This window comes from Populus trichocarpa, chromosome 15 (assembly GCF_000002775.5).
Source record: "Populus trichocarpa isolate Nisqually-1 chromosome 15, P.trichocarpa_v4.1, whole genome shotgun sequence".
In the NCBI taxonomy this organism is placed as follows: Eukaryota; Viridiplantae; Streptophyta; class Magnoliopsida; order Malpighiales; family Salicaceae; genus Populus; species Populus trichocarpa.
The window spans coordinates 3,238,283-3,259,040 of NC_037299.2; the positions used below are offsets into that span (position 1 = coordinate 3,238,283).

General features: G+C 32.4%; 2 protein-coding genes across 5 annotated transcripts; both read right to left on the reverse strand.

The window, feature by feature from the left end:
• Positions 1-1,638: 1,638 nt before the first annotated feature.
• LOC7474825 (uncharacterized) lies at positions 1,639-5,481 on the reverse strand. 4 transcript variants are annotated; one of them, XM_024586199.2, is made up of 12 exons: positions 5,312-5,481; positions 5,108-5,200; positions 4,935-5,002; positions 4,578-4,632; positions 3,993-4,082; positions 3,760-3,844; positions 3,579-3,674; positions 3,214-3,398; positions 3,037-3,125; positions 2,323-2,422; positions 2,205-2,250; positions 1,639-1,834 (listed from the first exon to the last, which is right to left on the reverse strand). In XM_024586199.2, the coding sequence occupies exons 1-11, from the start codon at positions 5,366-5,368 to the stop codon at positions 2,206-2,208; spliced, it is 963 nt and encodes a 320-aa protein (XP_024441967.1). In that variant the 5' UTR covers positions 5,369-5,481; the 3' UTR covers positions 1,639-1,834; position 2,205. The 4 variants fall into 4 exon arrangements, with proteins under 4 accessions (XP_024441967.1, XP_024441966.1, XP_052303327.1 ...); XM_024586198.2 differs by lacking the exon at positions 1,639-1,834 and adding an exon at positions 1,932-2,074; XM_052447367.1 differs by lacking the exon at positions 1,639-1,834 and having other exon boundaries at positions 1,932-2,250; positions 5,312-5,480.
• A 3,189-nt stretch (positions 5,482-8,670) lies between these two features.
• LOC7474824 (protein STRICTOSIDINE SYNTHASE-LIKE 11) lies at positions 8,671-9,940 on the reverse strand. The gene is made up of 3 exons (XM_024586801.1): positions 9,687-9,940; positions 9,260-9,529; positions 8,671-9,154 (listed from the first exon to the last, which is right to left on the reverse strand). The coding sequence occupies exons 1-3, from the start codon at positions 9,938-9,940 to the stop codon at positions 8,671-8,673; spliced, it is 1,008 nt and encodes a 335-aa protein (XP_024442569.1).
• Positions 9,941-20,758: the final 10,818 nt, after the last annotated feature.

Here is a 20,758-nt window from a genome sequence, read left to right on the forward strand (position 1 = left end):
TTTAACTTAAATGCAGAAATTATATCTGCAAAAATGGGGTCCCTAAAGTTAAGGGATCTTTAATTATATATGGAGAAAATTTCCTTGATACAAAGCTCTAGCAATCAAGACTTTTGTGCCTGTAAATATCTTATAATGTGACCAGTTCTGCACAATGAAGAAAAAAGCATACCAGTTTACCAAAAAAACAAAAACTTGCAGTCTTGCTTGCCTTTTACGTTTTCTCTGCTGCAAAATTTATGGTTAGCAGTGAGCTTCAAAATAATCTGACAGGCTTCCGTGTTAAGGAAGGCGTTAAGATACAGAGAAACCTATCTTTGGTCTCACCATATAGTTCAGGAGAGATATAATTTCCGTAGCCAATGCCTCAGGATCTGTGCAAATAAATCTAGGAAACCTCCAAAATCTTCAAATTCTGAATTTTGGCAAAATTTTTCTTGCGGGAGAGGATGCCACTGACATGACTTTTCTCATCTCATTAACCAACTGCACCAATATTCTACTTGCTTTCTTTCTTAACACAAATGGTGAATGCTTTCAATTTGCCCCCGAAGTCCATGAACATCGAGAGCATTACACATTTACAAGAAGAAGAATTTTCTGATAATGAAGAAACTTTGACAGTACAGCAGGGTTGCACGGAAAATTTACTATCTACGTTGGCTTGATAAAGTGTAATATGTTAGGCTTGTTAATTTTTGTTTTTCGTTTCATGCAGCATTTGTTATATCTCCGGGGATTTTTGCTGCCATCTCCATGTTTGAATTTCACAGTCCAAAACATACTCTCCTCTTAATTGCATTAATCTTGTACATGATGTTCTTGATGTTTTGAGGCTAATGAGGTTGGATTGAACGCAATAGGATGACTATAAGCTAGTCTTAGACAGTGAACGCAATAGTGGTTCTCTTAGCTGCTATATGACTCTTTAGAAATGCTCATGCTGTGGATAAAAAAGGGTCAAGGAGGAGAGTTATTATCGGTTCTGTAGCCTAAGACTCGATGATTCTCATTCTCTCCTTGTTAAGCAACGAGGGAACAAGCGATGCTTGCACGTCAAATTCTATTTCTTTCAGTGTGTTTAATGAGTTTTTTTATTAAATCAATTTTTTATCTAAATATATAAAAAAAAAAAAAAAGGGAAAAAAGGAGCCAAAAATGTGCTAGATGGTGACCATTCATGGAGTTATTGGACGCCAAAAGATGAAAGAGTTGGTAGATAATTAGATTGGGTTTAGATGCATTGATGAAATGAGATTTAAAGCAATTACAAATCAAGAGGCAATTAATCTTGGTCAAAGCATCAAACAACACGAGTTTTGTGTAAATGGTAAGAAGGTTGCAAAAGGGCCTATAATTGCCCGCAATTACCCCAATCCAATTCAACTATGACCGCCAATCAACCTTACATGGTGCTCTTTAATCCAGATTAAACCATCATTATTCATCGAATTCTACGATTGCAATCTAAGCTTACTTGTATCTATTACTAAGATCTGGCAAAATCTAGCATCTTTTCTACTCTTAATCTAATTCCCAGCAATTATCTTTAGCTATATCAAATTCTTGAACTGAGTCTAAATTTCGACATCCTCAGATTATCATCCTCATTTCCCTTGAATTAGTCTACCATTTGAATTACGAAACTAATTTGAAGTAGATTAATATTCGAGGATTTGTTAATCTTGAATTTGATTTAGAACACAAGCTAATATAATCTTGAATAAAGTACTGGTCTAACTAGTTTCACCTAATTTACCATCCATTGTTGTTAATCCTGTCTATCCAGAAAGGATGTGTCCACCAAGTTGCCATCTCTTGGATAAAAACCTGGCTGAAACCAACAGAACTTGAATCAAAATTTATATATATTCAGGGAATCCATGCCAAACAGAGTCCTCATTGCAGGATGGCTGCACGTTTTCCCGATGTATAAAACAACTTGAGTGTTTAACAGAGGCATGTTAAACCTTCTGAATCATTAAAATTATTAATCTGCTAACATGAAGACGATTTCAATTCGGAGGATTGAAAATGCATCATAATATCTTACAGATCTTTGGCCCATGCATGCCTGTGTTGAGGGCACCAATCACATACGGGTAAGCAACAGCTATGATAGCAGATTAAATATATACTAAAAAATACTATTGTATTCTGACATTTTATACACTAAGTTATTCAAATATTGTCTTTCACATCACCTCATCTTGTTCGAACAAGTTCAAGCGGTAAAGTTTCCATTGCCAGCTGAAATTTGAAAGACAGTTTAGATGCAAACAAATAGGTTTCCTCTACAATGAAATTCAGAGAAATGCTTACCCAAAGTCTTGGAGTTCTTGGATCAGATTTTTTATGCAATTTGGACAGTTCTGACTGAAAGCTGATGACAATGGACACTTTGAACTCAATTGAAAATGGACTGCAAAGAGAATTAAAAAAAAAAAGACAATGAAAACAACCACAAGGCATAAAACGCTAGCATTTAAGAACAATCAGATGTGTGAGCAAACCTAAGCATAAAGCAGTGCTACTGCTAGGGAGGGGAACGAGTTCACAAGAATAGCTTGCAAAAAAAGATACAATTGTAATATTTTTAGCAGACGCTGGATTCGAGTTTAAAGAGACTTTTTGTTTCAATTTGAAAAAAAAAATCTCAGTGGGTTTGCATAGCTTTCCCACCTTGTATCAAACAATTCTCCCCCTATATGAATTACTAAAATTTCCTTTCCATTGGCAGAATCAAACCCTTTAAAATAAAATGAAAGAGGTTGCTTGGGGAAAATTTAAAACTACAAATAGAGCACGTGAAGTCAGAACCAATAGGCAGATTTTACCAGCCAAGATGGAATTCATGTCCTTCCGTAAATTAAAATGTCAATGAAGTGCTTATGCCTCTAACTCATAGAGCCATTATGTAATTTTTTTTAACATCACTATAATCCCCTTTTAAAGATAAGTACTAGTGCCTTCCATCTTCATGCAGATCCAAAAATACAAGATACAAACAAGAGTCAGGAGAAGTTTGCAACTCACCCAGCAAAGACACTTGGACAAGTCAAAAGGCGGGGAAGGATAACATAGATAGGCAAAGTCAGATTACGACAGACATCTCCATCTGCTATCTAACAAACACCAGAGAAAATACAGAAGTTTGAGATCGAAACATTGTAAAAGTCAAAGTACTTTGGCAAGATAGGGAACATATCATGCCTGTGTGGTCTGAATCAAAGAAGTTTCAGTCACAATTTTCTCTCCCATTAGAATTGACTCTACACGGAGCAAGTGTATGTCAATGGAGGAAATGGGAACTGCTGATGTTTCAACTGTTAACTCTCCACTGATGGGATCCAACAAAGAACACAGAGTAGACATTCTTCCTGTCACCCGAAAACCACCTATTGAATGACATCTATAATCAGTTGAGTTTCACTTGAACATAAGAAGCTGCATAATAAGATACTAAAGTGCCTGCATCACAAATACATGCATGTAAATGCCTAAAGAGGAAACTATTTCTCCAAAATTCAAATTAAGGTTGGAGAAAGAGTCTTAGCTAAGATGACTAAGAAGCGCACCTGACTTTATTTCAGGAAGTAAAGGATGTCTCTGAGTGTCCTGAGTAATGTAAAAGATAGCCATTTCAGGAGAAACTGGTCGCTCAAGCAGATCAGCTGAAAATGCAACAGCATCAGCAAGACAGCGGCTTATTTAATTCCCTAACAATAATACATATATCATAAGAAAATCACACCACACCTTTATCACTTTCAACTATAACTTCCATGGTTGCAGATAGTGATTTATAAAGGTATCCTCTTGCTATATCTACAGTAAACAAATACTATCACAGAAATCATCAATCATCAAGTCTTACAAAAGTGTGAAAGTAATTATGGGAAAGCCTTAGAACCATGAAAAATTAAAAAGAAGATAACAAGAATAATTTCAGTTACACATTTCTTCTTTCATAGGACAAAAAATATATCCACCTGAATGCTAACATCCGTTCCATGAAAGGTCTCATAAAATCTTTCCAAACTTTTTTCCCCATTTTGTTTCAGAACCATGGTAAATGGTACCTGCCAGACCAAGCAAACACTAAAATTAACGGAATAATAATAATAATAATAATAATAATAAAACTATCACAATTCACAGGTGAAAAAGGGTATATAAAATGATTGATAACACCAGCATAAAGGAGATGATATTTCATGAAAAAACGAATTCTGAGGGACAAGACTAGCCCACATTATAATTTCTTTTTCCCCATTTTGTTTCAGAACCATGGTAAATGGTACCTGCCAGACCAAGCAAACACTAAAATTAACGGAATAATAATAATAATAATAATAATAATAATAATAATAATAATAAAACTATCACAATTCACAGGTGAAAAAGGGTATATAAAATGATTGATAACACCAGCATAAAGGAGATGATATTTCATGAAAAAACGAATTCCGAGGGACAAGACTAGCCCACATTATAATTTCTTCTATTAAATATTTCTTCAGCTATCAAAAAGCTAAAATCAAACTAAATTTGAGCGAGTTGTTTGTTATAAATACCTCAGTTGTGCCTGAACCAATCTTTCCCGACGGTTTAACCTCAATGCTCTTATTCCTGTTTCCATGTTAGGTAACATTCGCAGCAATCAGGGTAATACTCTGCTTGAAAATCCATTGCTTAAATACAATACATGAAAAATCACACACCAAGTCCACTGATTTGATCACTCGTTCAATACCGAGTTCATTTTCAGCAAACATTAACACAAAGCAAAACATATTTGTGAGAAAAACAGAAATGCAGCCATTTTTCTCCCTCTCCCTCTCTCTTTTTTAATGCATCAACTATTATTTAACATTAAGCACACTTTATACAGTAATTTAAAAGAAGATGGAGCAAAAATACTAGTAACATACACGATGGTGATTGGCTTGACAACACCATAAAAGGTTTCAATAACTCCAGCTGATCCTCCTCGAACCTGCTTTCAAAACACAACACCACACCAAATCAGATTTAAAAAAGTTTTCTCGCAAATCAAACAGATAGATAAAGGGAGAGAGAGAAATTGATGAAATTATCCTGGAACCTGCAAGTTAACAGATCCGTTGACGGAGAGGCGAATTCCATAGTGAGAAATTGAGGATGGAGATTTAATCACGATTTTGCCTTCAACAGGTTCCTGAAATTGATTGATTGATTGATTGATTAAAGCAATGATAACCATCAATCACTAAATAAAATTTAAATTATACTGAATAAAATTGTGTTTTAGAGAGAGAGAAAGATTTACAGAGGGGCGATATATACGGTTGGATCGAGAAAATTTAAGGGCTATTTTTGTTGACATAGCTCCAACTCAAAGAGAGACTGAGTTACTGAGTTCCCGAGTAACGGGTAGGAGACTGGATTGAGTCGAGCTGCTTTCGAGTTTGGGAACTAAAGACTAAACTATTTTCTGCAAATAATATAGGTTGCTCATATAGTAGGTCTGCTAACAAATGACCGCAGGTAATAAAATAACAAAAAGGTAAAAACACTAGCCTATAGATATATTTTATTATTTATTATCGTGAGTATAATTATTTTTTATTCTTTTTAATAAATAGTTGCCTTGATGTTGGTGGTATAATTAAATTAATTGATGGTAAAATTTCTCGACCCCTATGGTTTTTTTTTTTTGGCAGCGGCTCCTTTTACCAATTAAAAATATTTTTTTATTGTGTTATTGAAATTTTTTTTCCTTTTGGAATCGCATAGTGGTAATAACAGGATGATTTATTGCAATTTGAACTTTTTTTTTATTATTTGTTTTATTTTTGTTTTGCCTTGAAAATTCATGTTATCATTCAAAACTTCAAAATTGTTCTCTTAATTATTAATATTTTAATTTTAGCTTTTATTTTTTTTATTTTTTATTTTTCTTGGTTCTTCTGAAAAAATTTTATTTGTCTTCAAATTCATTCTTCAATCTTAATTTATTTTTTTTCAATTTATTTCTTATTCTTTAGATTGTTTTTTTTTTATCTTTTTATTAAATTGATTTTTATTTTCAAATTCACCCTTGAGTCAAAAACTTATAGTTGTCATCTAATTTATTTTTTTATTTCAATTTTGACTTCTATTTTTTGTTGTTATTTTTGGTTTTGGATCTTTTTGTATAATTGAATTTTTATTTTTTTAATTTCATCATTTAACATTTAATTGGTTAGAGATTGGGTTTCGTGGATTTTTTAAATATGATACTTCTAGTCTAATGACCAAGATCATAGGTTTGAATAGTTAACACGAGTTAATATTGTTTTTTTTACTTATTTTCTTTTATGATTTCATCATTCGATATTGGTTTTTTATTTAATGGAGTTTGTGGTTTTTTTCGTTTTCTTTTTTATCGGGTTATCCTGATCTCATGACCTGAGTTGCGGATTAACTCAGATTGGCTTGCCCCTTATTATCTAAGTTATAGGTTTGTCATGTTAAGTGGGTTGACCCAAACCTTACTCAATTTCATCATTTCATATTTAATTGGCTAAGAATTAAACTACATCATTTTTTTCCTTTTGAAAACATATTTTTTTTCCTTTTAAAAAAATATTTTTTTTTCAAGTTATTGTGATCACTTCCTTTTTTAATTTGGTGTATTCGTGTGAAAGTTTGGCTAGATTCCTAAAATGCGTGGGAAACGATTGAAAAGGCTTTGAAGAGCCTATGAAAAGAGTATCGTTGACTTCAACCCAAAAAGAGACCTTGCAAAAGACACGAAGAAAAGGTTAACAAGCACTCAGAATCATCCATTAATGTTTTAATGATATCATTTTTGAGATAGTGGTTAACACAACTACCGTCAAGTAAGCACGTGAAGTTTTGCAACAATCAAACCAATAAGCTGATAATATAAGAAAGATACACCTATAAAAGTTACGAGGTAACTTTAAAAAATTACATATGCTTGAATCAGAAAGTATTTTAAATTACTTTGCTAAAGTGTTGGCCATATACAATCAGATGAAACGATATGGGGCGAAGATAGAAGAAACATACGTGGTATAAAAGATCTTACACTCGCTACAAAAGAAATTCCACTATGTAGTGGTCGCGATAAAGGAATCATAAAATATGAATTTTTTGACAATTCAAGGTCTCATTGAAAAACTACAAGCCTATAAAAAAAGAGTCAACGAAATTCAATAAGACATAGGTGCACAAGCACTATTCTCAAAATTCTCTAGAAAAGAGAAGCAAGATGGCTTTGGATATACCAAATGAGATAGAAGACTAAGACAAGGCAAAGGAAGAGGAAGAAGAGGTAGATTTGAAAGAGGAGGCGAAGGCAGCCCTAACAGGTTGATCGATCAATCGATTGAAACTAATCGGTTCCATAGACAATAACAATCTGAGACCCAGGTTTGATAACAAAAATTAAGGGTTATAATTGTTAAAGAATAGGTCATTATGCTAGGGATTGTTGGAATCAAACCAAAAGAACTGAAAAGAATATCAATCTAGTAGAAGAGGAGTAAGAAGCCATAATATTATTAGTTCATGATGAATGAATGAAAATCAAACACATTATCAACATATGAAGCTGAGTAAGTAACCGTTACAACATGTGTTTGTCATTCTATATGGTTAAGAAGATTATTGAAAGAATTGCAAATGCCATAAGAAAAGCCTATAAAATTTTATATGAACAACTCATTAGTCATTGTATTAACAAAAAAATCAAGTATTTCATGACAAAAATAAGCTCATTAACACAAGATTCCATTATCTACGAGATTGCATTACAAACAAAAAAGTTAAAAGTCAAATAAGACCCAAGACCAAGTCGCAGATATTTTCTTAAAGCCACTCAAATATAATGTTTTGTCAAATTGAGAGATATGATGGGAGTTATATGAAATCAAGTTTAAAGGATTTTTCTTTGTTTATTTTAATTCCTTGTTTGTTTAGGAATAAATAAACTTGTAAAGAGAAGCATAAACATAAGTACTAGTGTAGAAGATAGAAACTAAGTGTATAGAAAAGAAAAACACTTAATAAAATATATCTTTTCCTCAAATTTCTTCTTGTTCTTAGTTCTTTACTTTGCAATTTAGCATTGCTATCCATGTTAAACTATCACTAATTTCTTTGAACATAACTTAAGTTTACATTCAGCAAGAGTGTATCGAAAAATTGTAATATGATTTTATCTTTTCTTTTCCTTTTTGGCGTAGGAGCTAGAAACTTCTGATAATAATTTTCACAGGATAATATCCAACACAAAATCTCGTGTAAACTGGTTTGGTTATTAAGATAATTTTCACAGGATAATAATTTTTGCACTTGAAATGACATTTGTCCATAAATTATGCCAAACTGTGAGACATTGGATTGTTCTCTGTCCATAGTCTGCAATTCTTGTGATTTTGGGTTCAGTAAATTATTGCCAGAGATGCAGTTCTTATTTGGTTCAGCAATACATCCATGATCACATCAAAAGGCAGCAGATAGTAAGGCCGGAAAAGGCATCAACATTCAGCTCCGATAAATTTATCGATTCCCTTTTATTATAACTGCAAAAGAAAGTACACAGAAAGACTTTTACGTCAAATATTTTATTTAGATGCATCACTTAGTATGCATGCTTGGTATTATTTGAGGACCTTGTTAAGGAGTATAAACACCAACGAAATTCACACCCCTTGAGCTAACATATAACGAGAGACCAGACTGTTGAACTTCGCTGATGGGAGTACTTCCATACTGTGCCTCAAGAGACACAGTCTCCGAGATTCTACCATGCTCGTCGACTCTGACTCTTATGGGCACCAGTGTTTGTGAATCTTGTCTAACAGTTGCAGCTGCTATCCGAAAATCGCCCAAACTAGTTCTCTTGATGTTGTTTGGCCTCACAATGTTAAGGTTGCTTAGGAATATATCTGAAGTCCCGGCATCCCGTCCTGTGAGCCAATATCGTCGAATCCTATTGCCAACGAACTCCGAGACGAGGACAAACCCGCCATCTTTACTGACTGCAACCCCCACTGCCACCGAAAGATTTCTCAATAACACGGTGACTTGATTTTTCCTCACGTCATATTTCATTAACCTTCCTGTTGAGTCATTGGCAAGAAGAGCTTTCGAGGAATTCCTGCGAAATGAGACGCAAAAATTCATGTAATGTTTGATCTTTTATAACTCGTTTCGTTCCAAACAAAAAGAAAATGGACACTACTAGTGTAAATTAACTGATGACCTTAGATCATAGACAGCACTAGCATCTGTAAAATAGATGTTTCCTGTGATAGGGTCTATATCCAAAGCATTGCAAGCGACAAAACGTTGTCCTTCAGCACTGGTGGCAATTTGTTTAGCAAGTCTCCCATTTGAGTCAGCAACAAAGAGTCCATAATATGCATCGGCTATGTAGAGCAATTTTGTGGAAGGACTATACGCCAAACCCAAAGGCCTTCCGCAGATAGGTCCTTTATCGGGATCGGTGGTGCCATCGCAAAGTGCTATCGTCCTGAGAAAATAGGTAGCAATATATTTGATCATCAGCAAGTTATTCCGAGATTTTTTAAACTATTATAAGGAAAGGATTAGTGTCTATAATACTAAAGAAAAAAAAGGAGAGAAAAATTCTGGTTTATAATTAAGGTGTGTGACACATAGGGTTTTACCGGTTTGGTGAGGTAATGGCAAAGGATGTCCAGCTGCCAGTAGGTGGTTGGTATCTAAGAACACGACCGTCATTAACACCAGTATAGAAGGCTCCACCGGGAGATTCAAAGGCAAGGGATTCAGGGCCGAAGCCTGTGGGTGGCAAGAAGATTTGCCTGAAGGATTCAGAGAGAACAGTAGAAGGAAAACAGAAGACAAAAATGGACAGTATCGATACCATAGCTGCTTTAGTGCTTGGGCGGAGGAGAGCCATGTTTGGAATGAAGAGTACTGGTGACTAGTGCAGGAGTATTTATAGGCTCCAGAAGAGTTTTACAGCTTGTATAAAAAGAGATTTTGAGTCAAGAGACCATCCTGTCCGAAGTATGGCACTAACCATGAATATGGGCTTTCATAAATGGAGGAACTTGCCGTTCCAAAATCTTCCAAAAAAAAAAACCTTTTTTTCCCAGAAATATGGCAGAAGTTTGGTGACCCAAAACAGTATACATGTATAGGATTCAAGTCAATGAAAGTGAGCTTATCCTGTGAAAGAACCAAAATCCAAGAAACCTTTCATCAAGAAGCTGTTTCACATATATATGAGACAGACAACGAACAGTGCTCGTATGATATATATACTTCATAAAAAAGAAATGGAAAACGCACCGGATCAGTTCTGCAATTCTAGCTAGTATAGAATGGGTTGACAGGTATAGATATAATTAATGTAATATTCTAGTCTATATTTGTTGGCATTTGGAGCATTCCATACGTGGCCAACATGAATGAAATAACGTGTTCTTAGATGATTTAATAAATATTAACGCTAAAATCTTATTAATTAATATGAGAGGTAGTTTTTTTATTTAATAAATGTGTGATTTACATAGAGTCTATTAAAAAAACTAGTCATTGCTTTACGTACCCTATAACTTAACATTTTATTTTATCAAAAACTTACATAAAACAATCAAGAATTAAAGAGAAATATAATTTTCTTTATCAAATTACATTCAATTTTCAAACTCTAAAGACTTATTATGGATTAAAGTATTTTTTTTCTTTAAATAATTATTTGAATGTAAAATTCTAGGACCATAAACATAAACATAATGCGTGTTTACAGTTAAAGAATTGCTTACATATTTTATTAGAACAATATTACGTTTAAGAACTCATGTTTTTTCACTTAAAGATTATTGTTTTCTTTCAATTTTTTATGAACCCTAAATAGTAATTGAGGGATTTTATTTTATTCTCCCACTTTCCATTATAATAAAATAAAATGAAAAGAAAAGAAAAGAATTAGAAAGGAAGAGTCTTTGAAATATAGATATGCATATATGTGCTATTTATTAAAAGCAACCTTTTAAGAATTATATAACCATAAACATTATTGGCTGAGGAGAACTTCATGATGAGTACTATGGCATAACATTCATGAAATTCCAAAATATTTATCATTATATGTATATATGTGAATATATGATTGGGTTGTTCAATTTATTTGATAAACATGAAAGCTTTTCCATGCTCTTGTTTCGCATGTTCTTGATTGTTTGTATGTTCATAAGCATAATTATAATGATAAAATTAAGAATATGATAAATTAATTATAACTACATGTTAGAATATCTTTATTTAAGTATTATATTTAAAATTATAATTTATATTATGAAAGGTAATTAATTGACAAAGTAGTCAAATCATCAAAACAAATAAGTTCTGACTTGTATGGTGTTTTTCTTTTCAATTATCAATGAATTTTTATGCTTATAAATATCATGATGATTTTTTATTTGTAGATGAAATGAAGTTCATTGTTTGAAGGTATTTTAGGATCACTTATTAAAAGTTGATTTATAGTTCTTATAATTTATGAACATAGTCAAGATGTACTATTATATTTTTTTTTTTGTTTATCTAAATAGCATTTAATTAGTGTATATATAATTACTAAATTAAATCAAATTTTATTAGCATCATTATAATTATTTTATATATATATATATATATATATATATATATAGAGTTTATGTGAATTATTTTCTGAATTTATATTATGTATTTAATATTTATGTTTGAGCATTTTTATTAATTTTTGCGGTATTTATTCATATTTCTCTTCGTTGGCATGTTTCATCTCTTTCAATATTCGATGGGCTTTGAATGAGAGGTGGGTTGTTGTCGTTGCAATAATTAAGTCTATATTATTTTGGTAATTTGATTCTTTTACATTAAAAGTAACCTACAGGCTGCTAGCAATTTGAGTCTCTGTATGAGCTGCTTATTGATCGGTTTACTTCTTTCAATATTAAGTAGTTTATGGTTCCATAGACATTGGAAATTATGTTTTTATTTTATAAAATATTTGTGAATAATAGAGAATAACTTGTGGGATCTTGGTTGCATAATCATGCTTCAAAAGTGATTTTGATTTTGCTAGTAACAAATAAATGAGAATGAAATATAGATATTTTTTAAAATGCAAAATAAGTCAAATAAAAATTAATGAAAATGACTTTGTTAACACCTAAATATCTTAAATGTAATTTTAGTATGCTATTTAGGTCAATTTTAATTACAACAAAACATGATTAATAAGTTGATGCAAATTGATTAAACCTATCTACACAATCATTCGAATTTGAAATGCAAAGCAAAGAAAGTCCAAATAAATCCAAATTTAATGTTTTATGTTATTTTGCCCAAAAGCCCCACGATATCAATTTTGAAGCGATTCTAATGTGGTTTTGTTCAATTTTCTTCGTATAAGTGTTTTTGTGATAGAACTCGATCTTTAGTTTTTTAACATTTTTCTTCTTCTTATTTTTTTAATTTGGTATTACTAATATGTAGGGGGGAAAAAAACAAGAACACCTTTTTTTTGTAATAGCAGATGCCACAAGAAAAGGAGTAAAAAAATTAAAATCAAAGAGAAATTTATACATGGAATAAAAAAACAAAATTTTAGAAAGGTATAATTTGATTTTTGAAGCCTTGCTCTAATAGCAATTAAGGCAAACCCTTTTGATATAAAAATCTAAAAACTCACAAGCAAGATTGATACAATCGTAAAAAGCCAAAATCAAATTTAATAGAAGAGGGTACCATTATGATTACCTGAACCAAGATACCAACATTATTAGAATAAACCTTCACCCAATGATTAGTGAACCACAAATGAGAAGAATAAAAAAGATGTCATAAGGTTAGTTATGTCTTAATAAGTTAAATTTATTAGTTGTCCTGGTAAAGAGAAAAGTGTTGCATCACATAAAACACAAGTTTATTCAAAATATCATAAATCTTGAATTTTGTACTAAAAAACAATATATAGTCCTCTTAAATAATCTTAATGGACCCTTATTGGGTTGCAAATCAATGGGGTAAGCTAATAATCAGGTAGCACAAGCTTAATGATTAAAACATTTCTAAAACATTGATTAGGAAAAAAAACTCAAACTAAATCACAAGTCCTAAACTGAATATAAATATCTAAATAATAAAATAAAACAACAAATAAAATCGTAAGATAATTTAGATTAACACAAAGAAATAATTCAGCTCAAAAGCAATTTGCCATTAAATACTTCAGCCCTCATTACCTTGTGTAGCTAGGATAAATGAGCAATCCTTATAAGAAAATGATTTTGTAAAACAATTCTAAAACATTAATTTTGGGCCAAAACAAACCCAAACTAAAGGAAAAACAAATTGAAATGTGTGTTACTTTGAAAATTTGGAAAGTTAGGCCTAGAAATAGAGGAGGAGAAAGAAAAGAAGAGGTAAAAAAATGAAAAGGTCTTCGGTGTCAAACTGAAGGTCTGTTGGCCACACACGCCACCTAGGAATAGAAATTCCGCCGAAAAGTTCAAACACCACATCGGAAGCCACCATTCAACTGCTAGAAGACGTCTTATGTCAACCAAAAGGCACAAGCATCTCTCTCATGTTGGGGCGTGTGTTGCACGCGCTAGCTATTTTTTTAAAATAATATTTTATATTTATTATTACCTCTCTATCAAACCAATTATAACCAAAAATCAGGTTGAAAATACAAAAAAGCTCATGGACATTAGCCTAATAGTTTTTTTTATTTTAAGAGTAATTCAGTCATTTTATTGTGGTATAAAAAGAAAAAGAAAAAAAAGCCCCTGGATATCATTTTAATATTTTTTGCTTTTAAATGTGACTAAGTAATTTTACTATGTTGAAAAAATATGAAAAGAGTGATTTGTCCCAATCAATCTAATAATGATCAATAAATCATGTTAAAAAGGTCATATTACCTCTAACAACAAGTTTGTTATTTTGTTTGAGAATGGCAAAATGGTCATTTCATGATTCTAATTCACAGTGATTTATATGTTGGTTTACAGTGAAAGATTGGGCCCTTTTAATTTTTTTTAATATATGTATAGGATTCAAGTTAATGAAAGTGAGCTGATTATGTGTGAGAACCAAAAGCTTCCTGGAAACTTTTCATCGCATATGTATGTGTGCGCGCATGCGCGCACATTATAGAAAAAAGAAATGAAAAACGCATCAGAGTTCTACAATTCTAGCTAGTAATGGCACAATTGTTAATAGGCATACATATTAAAACAAAAGCTAAAAGAGCTCAGTTGTTCACCATGCAAATACTCACATTTCATTATAGATTCGTATAGTGAAATGATCATTTTTCCCTTCTTAAACAAAATTCTGAACTTGGCTTCGAAGGTAATACAATCTTTTCTATGAGATTCATTTGTCTATACCAATTTGATCAAGGAAATATCAATCATCTCACATTTCTATTCCATGGTGAAATTATTGAATAACCCTTAAAAAAATTCATTTAACTTGGAATTAGGGGCTTTTCATAATTTCATTTTAATTTTAAAATTGAAATTACTAAATTACCTTAAACTAAAATTTTCTTAGGCTTAAGTCTATGGGCTTTTTTATCATTTCATCATGGTTTTTTTGTTATTAACAACTAGACTTAGGGGTGATTCAGTATTTTTAACAATGTTAAATATTATTAAAAAACAATCATTAGCTCATGTGCGGCATGCACCAGTATATAGGAGTCATCTGTAATCTTAAGGTGGCATGTGCGACGACTCATGACAACCGCACATGGCAAAGCATCGTGCCATTAGACGCGTCAAGTGGCGGTGCATCTAATAGGGTAGTGAATATGAGATGTTTTGCGGTGGTTTAGATACAGTTGGATTTTTCCCTATCGTTTCTCTCTCATCTCCTCGATAATCGTGTTGGCCCAACCAAAATTAAAAAATATCTTCCCATTTTATTTTTATTTTAGTTGTAATCCTCGTTCTTTTGATTACTCTTTATTTGTTTTGAATTCTTTTTATTTATTTATTTATTTTCAATTTCATCCCTTATCATTAGGTTCTATTATATTTTTATTTCAAATTTTATCGTCAATCTTTTTTGTATATCCTTTTCTTGATTAAATTTGTTTTTTAATTTCATCCCTCATCATTTTATTTCATTTTATTTTTATGTTAGATTTAGTCCTTATTTTTTTAATTTTTTTTCTTTGATTCCTTTTTTAATTTTTTTTTCAATTTCATCCTTTAAAATTAGATTGGCTGAGGATTGTGCTTCGTGATTTTTTTTTGTGTAGTGATCCCGATCTCATGATCCAGGATGTTAACCCAAATTGACATCAATCTTTTTTATCTATTTTGAAATTTTCTTTTTTGAATTACATCCTTCAACATTAGATTGTTAAGAATTAGGCTTGTAATTTTTTTTATGCGGTGAAACCAATCTCATGACCCGGGTCATAGACATGAAATGTTAATTTGAGTTGACATAGTTTTTTTTTATCTTTTTTTAACACCAATTTCTTTTTCGATTTTATTATTCAACATCAGTTTTATTAAAGATTGAGCTTCTTTACTTTTTTTATTTGCTTTTTATAAGGATGGGTCGGCCTCACAACTCAGGTAACAAGTTTGTCATACTAACTATAATTGTCTTGGGCATTTTTTTTGTCATTTTTCAATTTTTTTTATTCCCTCCTTTATCATTGGGTTATGTTGGAATTCTTTTTTTTTTTTTGCAGACATTATTTTTTTACATATCATCACTATCACTTACTTTCTCTTTAGATTCAGTACATTTGTTGTCGTTGCTTTTCTTATCATATAATTACATTAAACCATCTTATTGGACCCAATATGGTCTATAACTCAAGTCCTAAGAATTTTTTTTTTTTTTTTTTTTTTTGTGCTTTAAAACACACTAGCAACACTTGAACATCATTTTTTAAAGTTAGAAAAAGTTGACCCGGCCTGTGGCAATGTACAAGCCATCTATCTAATATATAAACAAATCAATGTAATATTATAGTTATCAAAAATACTAATAGTCTGCTACATTATTTTATAAGGTGGCATTGTGACCCTTCTCATATTTATGAGTTGCAGTCAAAATTTTTTTTGCTTTGGTAATTAAACTTTTTTTCACCTCGATTGGATCTCTTTGTGGCCAGATTGATAGTAGATTATTTCTGATTTGTTAAGAAATGGCAAGATTGAAAGATAGTGGAACAAAGTTGAAATGGCGTTTGCTTGCAAAGTTTATTTTAGTCCTCAAATTTTCCAATTTCTACATTTGAATCCCTTTAGTTTTTGAATATTTAATTATAGTTTAAAACATTATTTTTCTTATTTTTCAATCTCGTTTGAGCAAAGGGAGAGAGAGAGAAAGAGAGAGAGAGAGAGAGAGAGAGAGAGAGAGTTGCCTCATTCCAACCACAAAAAATGTCAATCTTGACATCAACAAGTTCCTTTAAATGAGAGAAGTTCCATTAAGGTGTTCTTTTCTCTCCATCATCCCTGAGATGATTGTATTTAGAGTTAATCTAAAAACTAAACAATTTCTACAAAAATATACAGATTGTTTGTTATTAATAATAAGTTGTTAATAGCAAATTAAGTACCCATTATGGGCTAAAAAATAATACTACGTAGAAAAATATACGTAATGGTAATATGATTTTAGTTTTTTTACTAATAATTATTGTAATTGTATGTGATGAAGTCATAAAAAAAAACTTTAGACATAAATTAGATTTTTTGTTGGTATGCTTGGGCTTACCATTAGTCCATAAGGTTTTCTGCAAAATAAGTCCCATGTTGGAATAGAAGACCCTCAAATGCTTAAGTCAACAACTATAAGAAAAGTGTAGTGTGTATAAAAAGAAATGTAAGAGAGATATATGTATGAAGAGAGAGTGTAACACTCCACCCTACTAGCAAGATATTGTCCGTTTTGGCCCACGGGCCTCACGAATTTGTTCTTGGCAGCCATGCATGGCCCCAAAACGTGTCTTACTAGTCAAGATGAGAATGCTCATATAAGGCCTTTTCCTAAGTCCTCACCCGCCGATGTGGGATATTACAATTCACCCCCTTTAAGGAGCCCAACGACCCCATCGGTATCATCGAAAAGCTAGTGAGCCGGGCTCTGCTACCAAATGTAACACCACACCCCACCCCACTAGCAAATATTGTCCGCTTTGGCCCACGGGCCTCACAGATTTGTTCTTGGCATCCACGCATTGCCCCAAAACGTGTCTTACTAGTCAAGGTGAGCATGCTCATATAAGGCCTTCCCTCAAGTCCTCACCCGCTGATGTGGGATATTACAAGGGTGGGGTGTTACATTTGGTATTAGAGCCTGACTCACTGGCTCTCCGATGGTGCCGACGAGGTCGTCAAGCTCCTTAAGGGGGATGAATTGTAATATCCCACATCGGCGGGTGAGAACTTGAGGGAAGGCCTTATATGAGCATACTCACCTTAACTAGTAAGACGCATTTTAGGGCCATGTGTGACTGTCAAGAAAAAATCTGTGAGGCCCGTGGGCCAAAACGGACAATATCTTGCTAGTGGGGTGGGGTGTTACAAAGAGTATATGGCTTATAGCATGGTTGGCTTTGGCTAGCTTTTATGACCTCGAATGGCATGGCTGGTTTTTATTGCCTATGCCTAGAATGGCATAGGTGGCTTTGGCTACCTTTTCTATCTAGCTTTTATGGTTAGCTTTTATGATCTAGGCCTATAATGGCATGGTTGGCCTTGGTGGCTTTTATAACCTAGAATGTGAGAGCATGTTACAAGGTCTAACTTTCAATGGTTATGTGGAGCTCTAGCCTAGGATCCTTATTTTTTCCCTGTGAATGGGAGTGTTTATAAACCCACGTCTTGAAATTTCTTCCTGGAGAAGGAAAATGTATCATTAGTGGAGAAATTGGTATGTTACCAGTGGCTAGCCATGACGATCGTTAGTTATTGTGTCATGCCATAGTTGTTGTGTTATATATGTTATTGATAGAAATGTTGGTGATGAATAGTGTTATTAGTGTAGAAAAAGATGCCTACTCTGCATAGAAAAAATTATGTGCATTAAAATTTTCTATGTTTGATTCATGGGAACTAAAGAAATGCATAGAAGGGTGTATCAGACAAGATTGGATAGAGAAAGTTAGTATCGAGTGTCAAGCTAAATATTTCAGTTTTCTGGGCTAGAATTCCAACTATTTTAACTTGGCCCAAATGACTAGAAAATTATTTTTTTAGAAAAACTAATACCCTATCATTTTCCCTCAAAGTCTTTTACAAAAACATGTTTAGAAGATTTTGATTGGCAAAAGTGAAGGAGAAAAAACTTATTATGTAAATATTACCTTTTATGTTTTGTATGAGAATGTTACCATGATTATGTCTAAATGCGGCTTTTATTAATTTTTTTTATATAAGATTTCTTCATGTAAATTTTTGTCAATGATTTTTGAAGAGAAAGAACAGTGTAATTTTATTTCATGTAAATTTTTGTCAATGATTTTTGAAGAGAAAGAACAGTGTAATTTTATTACTTGTCAAGAGAGATAGTTTTAAGAAAAATAAATATAAAATTAAGTAAAATAATGGGTGTATATGCTCAAGGATTTATGAGTAGTTATAAAGACAAGATATGAATCATTGATCCGTTTAGAGATAAGTGGTCTGAAAATCTAGAGAAGGATAATTGATCTTTTTTTAAGATAAGTGGTCATGGGAAATTGGAGAATTTAATAGAGACAGATATTTTATCATAGAGAAACATTACTTTATTAAAAGATTCAAAGGATGGAGATACAATTCTAGAAATCGTCTAAAGATTATCTGATCTCAAGTAGATCATTATGGAATATGAAGACTTGTTTCTCTTATTGTTCTGGTTGTCTCTCTTTCTTGATAAATTATTAGAGATATCCTCTAGCGATCAATCTTTTTATATTATTTTTTAAGGTGTGGCATTTTTTAGTGTCGTGCCAACATGGTAAAATAGACAAAACTTATTATGTTCTTTATGTTTAAACCACTTTTCATAGGAAGTGGGCATTGCACATAGTTTTTTTTCCTTGATGGTGCTAGAAATTTCAGTGTATGCAGTGATGAAAGGAGTGGTCCTAAGCTTGACGAATGTTAGGTGGTTAATGTTCTCATTGATGTTCCTTTTGGATGCTCTAGTGAGAGAATGATGCGTTGTGGAGATTATGTTCTCTTAAAAAAAGGTTAACCTTGCTTAGTCATGTTGGCTTCCTCTACTTGAATATGGTTCTTCATTACTCGTTTTATGTTAATAAGAATTATGTCATGAAGAGTGTATAGGTGTTCCCATAAAAAATAGTTATATACTCCACTAATCAAGGTCTCAGTGGCAATAGTTTTGAGTATATTCTCCATGTTAAATGTTTTCTCGTTAAGTCCTCATAGTAATGTTTTGATGATTTTGTCTTCTTATTTGGTAATGGTAAAGAGTTTAGTCATGCTCTTTTTAATTAGAATGTTAGTGCTAAAATAAGAGATGAGCTTTATGTAGAGATCGTGAAGACCAAGGATGGAACTAAGTTCAAGGCTGTGATATCACACCTTAGGAGATCCTCGAAAAGTTACAGGAAAATTTTTGCATATAGCAGCACTCTTTTGTGTCATAAACTTAATTACGCTTCTGACATTTTGCATGTGCTTTCTAGGATTTGTAAGGCCATCATAGTTATCCAAGTTGGCATTCATGGTGACACAATCCTTGAAGAGTTGAGTGTGTAATACTTTTTGACAAAATGGTATTTACTTAATAGGAATAGTGTTTATTCTTAGGAGGTCATGCAGTCTCTAATCTCGCCTTGCGTTTGGATCTTTTTAATCGGGAAGTATACAAATAAGGTTCAAGTGGGGATTGAATGAGATAACCCCCCGCCTATAGTTAGGATATGTAGAGAGGTCTCTTCATAGTGAAAGCGGCTTCTTCGAAGAGTAAGAGTATTGTGCATACTTTGCACGTTATTTTATCATATTCTTTTATGAAACTGAAGTTTCCTTTATGCATCTAGTGCACATAATAGAGTTGCATGTTGAATTTTTTGTTGATAGAATGGCATAGTACAGAGTTGTTCTTGTACGACTAGAATAACATTGTTGAGCACCTGCACTTGTTAAGAGAGTTGTTAGAGAGCTAGAGGGGCTAAAGGTCTTATAGTAGAGAGATCATTTACTTTCTCATGTCCTGAAGTTTCATCGGCCAAGAAAAATACTTTTGATTAAGGGTGAAAAGGAATGAACTAGCTTTGTTCAACCTCTCATGGATGATGTAGTTGATGAAGTTATAAAAAAGCTTTATACAATAATTGGATTTTTCATTGTTGTATCCTAAGTTGGTGTGAATGAGCTTGATTGTAAAAGCACAAGCTTTCCCACAAAACAAGTCCCATTTTGGAACAAATACCCTTTAATATTTAACACAGCAAGTATAAGAGAAGTATAGTATGTATGAAAAAAATGCAAAAGAAATGCATGCACGAAGAGAAAAGTTTTATAGCTTATAATGACATGATTGCCTTTTATGGCTAGTTTTATGGTCTTTGCCTTTATTTTTACCCTATAAGTGGGTGTATTTATATACCCAGGTCTTAGAATTTCTTCATAAAAAGGAGGAGTGTGTTATTGATGGAGAAATTGATGTGTTACCATTGGCTAGTCATGGTGATCATTGATTATTGTATCATGTCATGGTTGTTGTG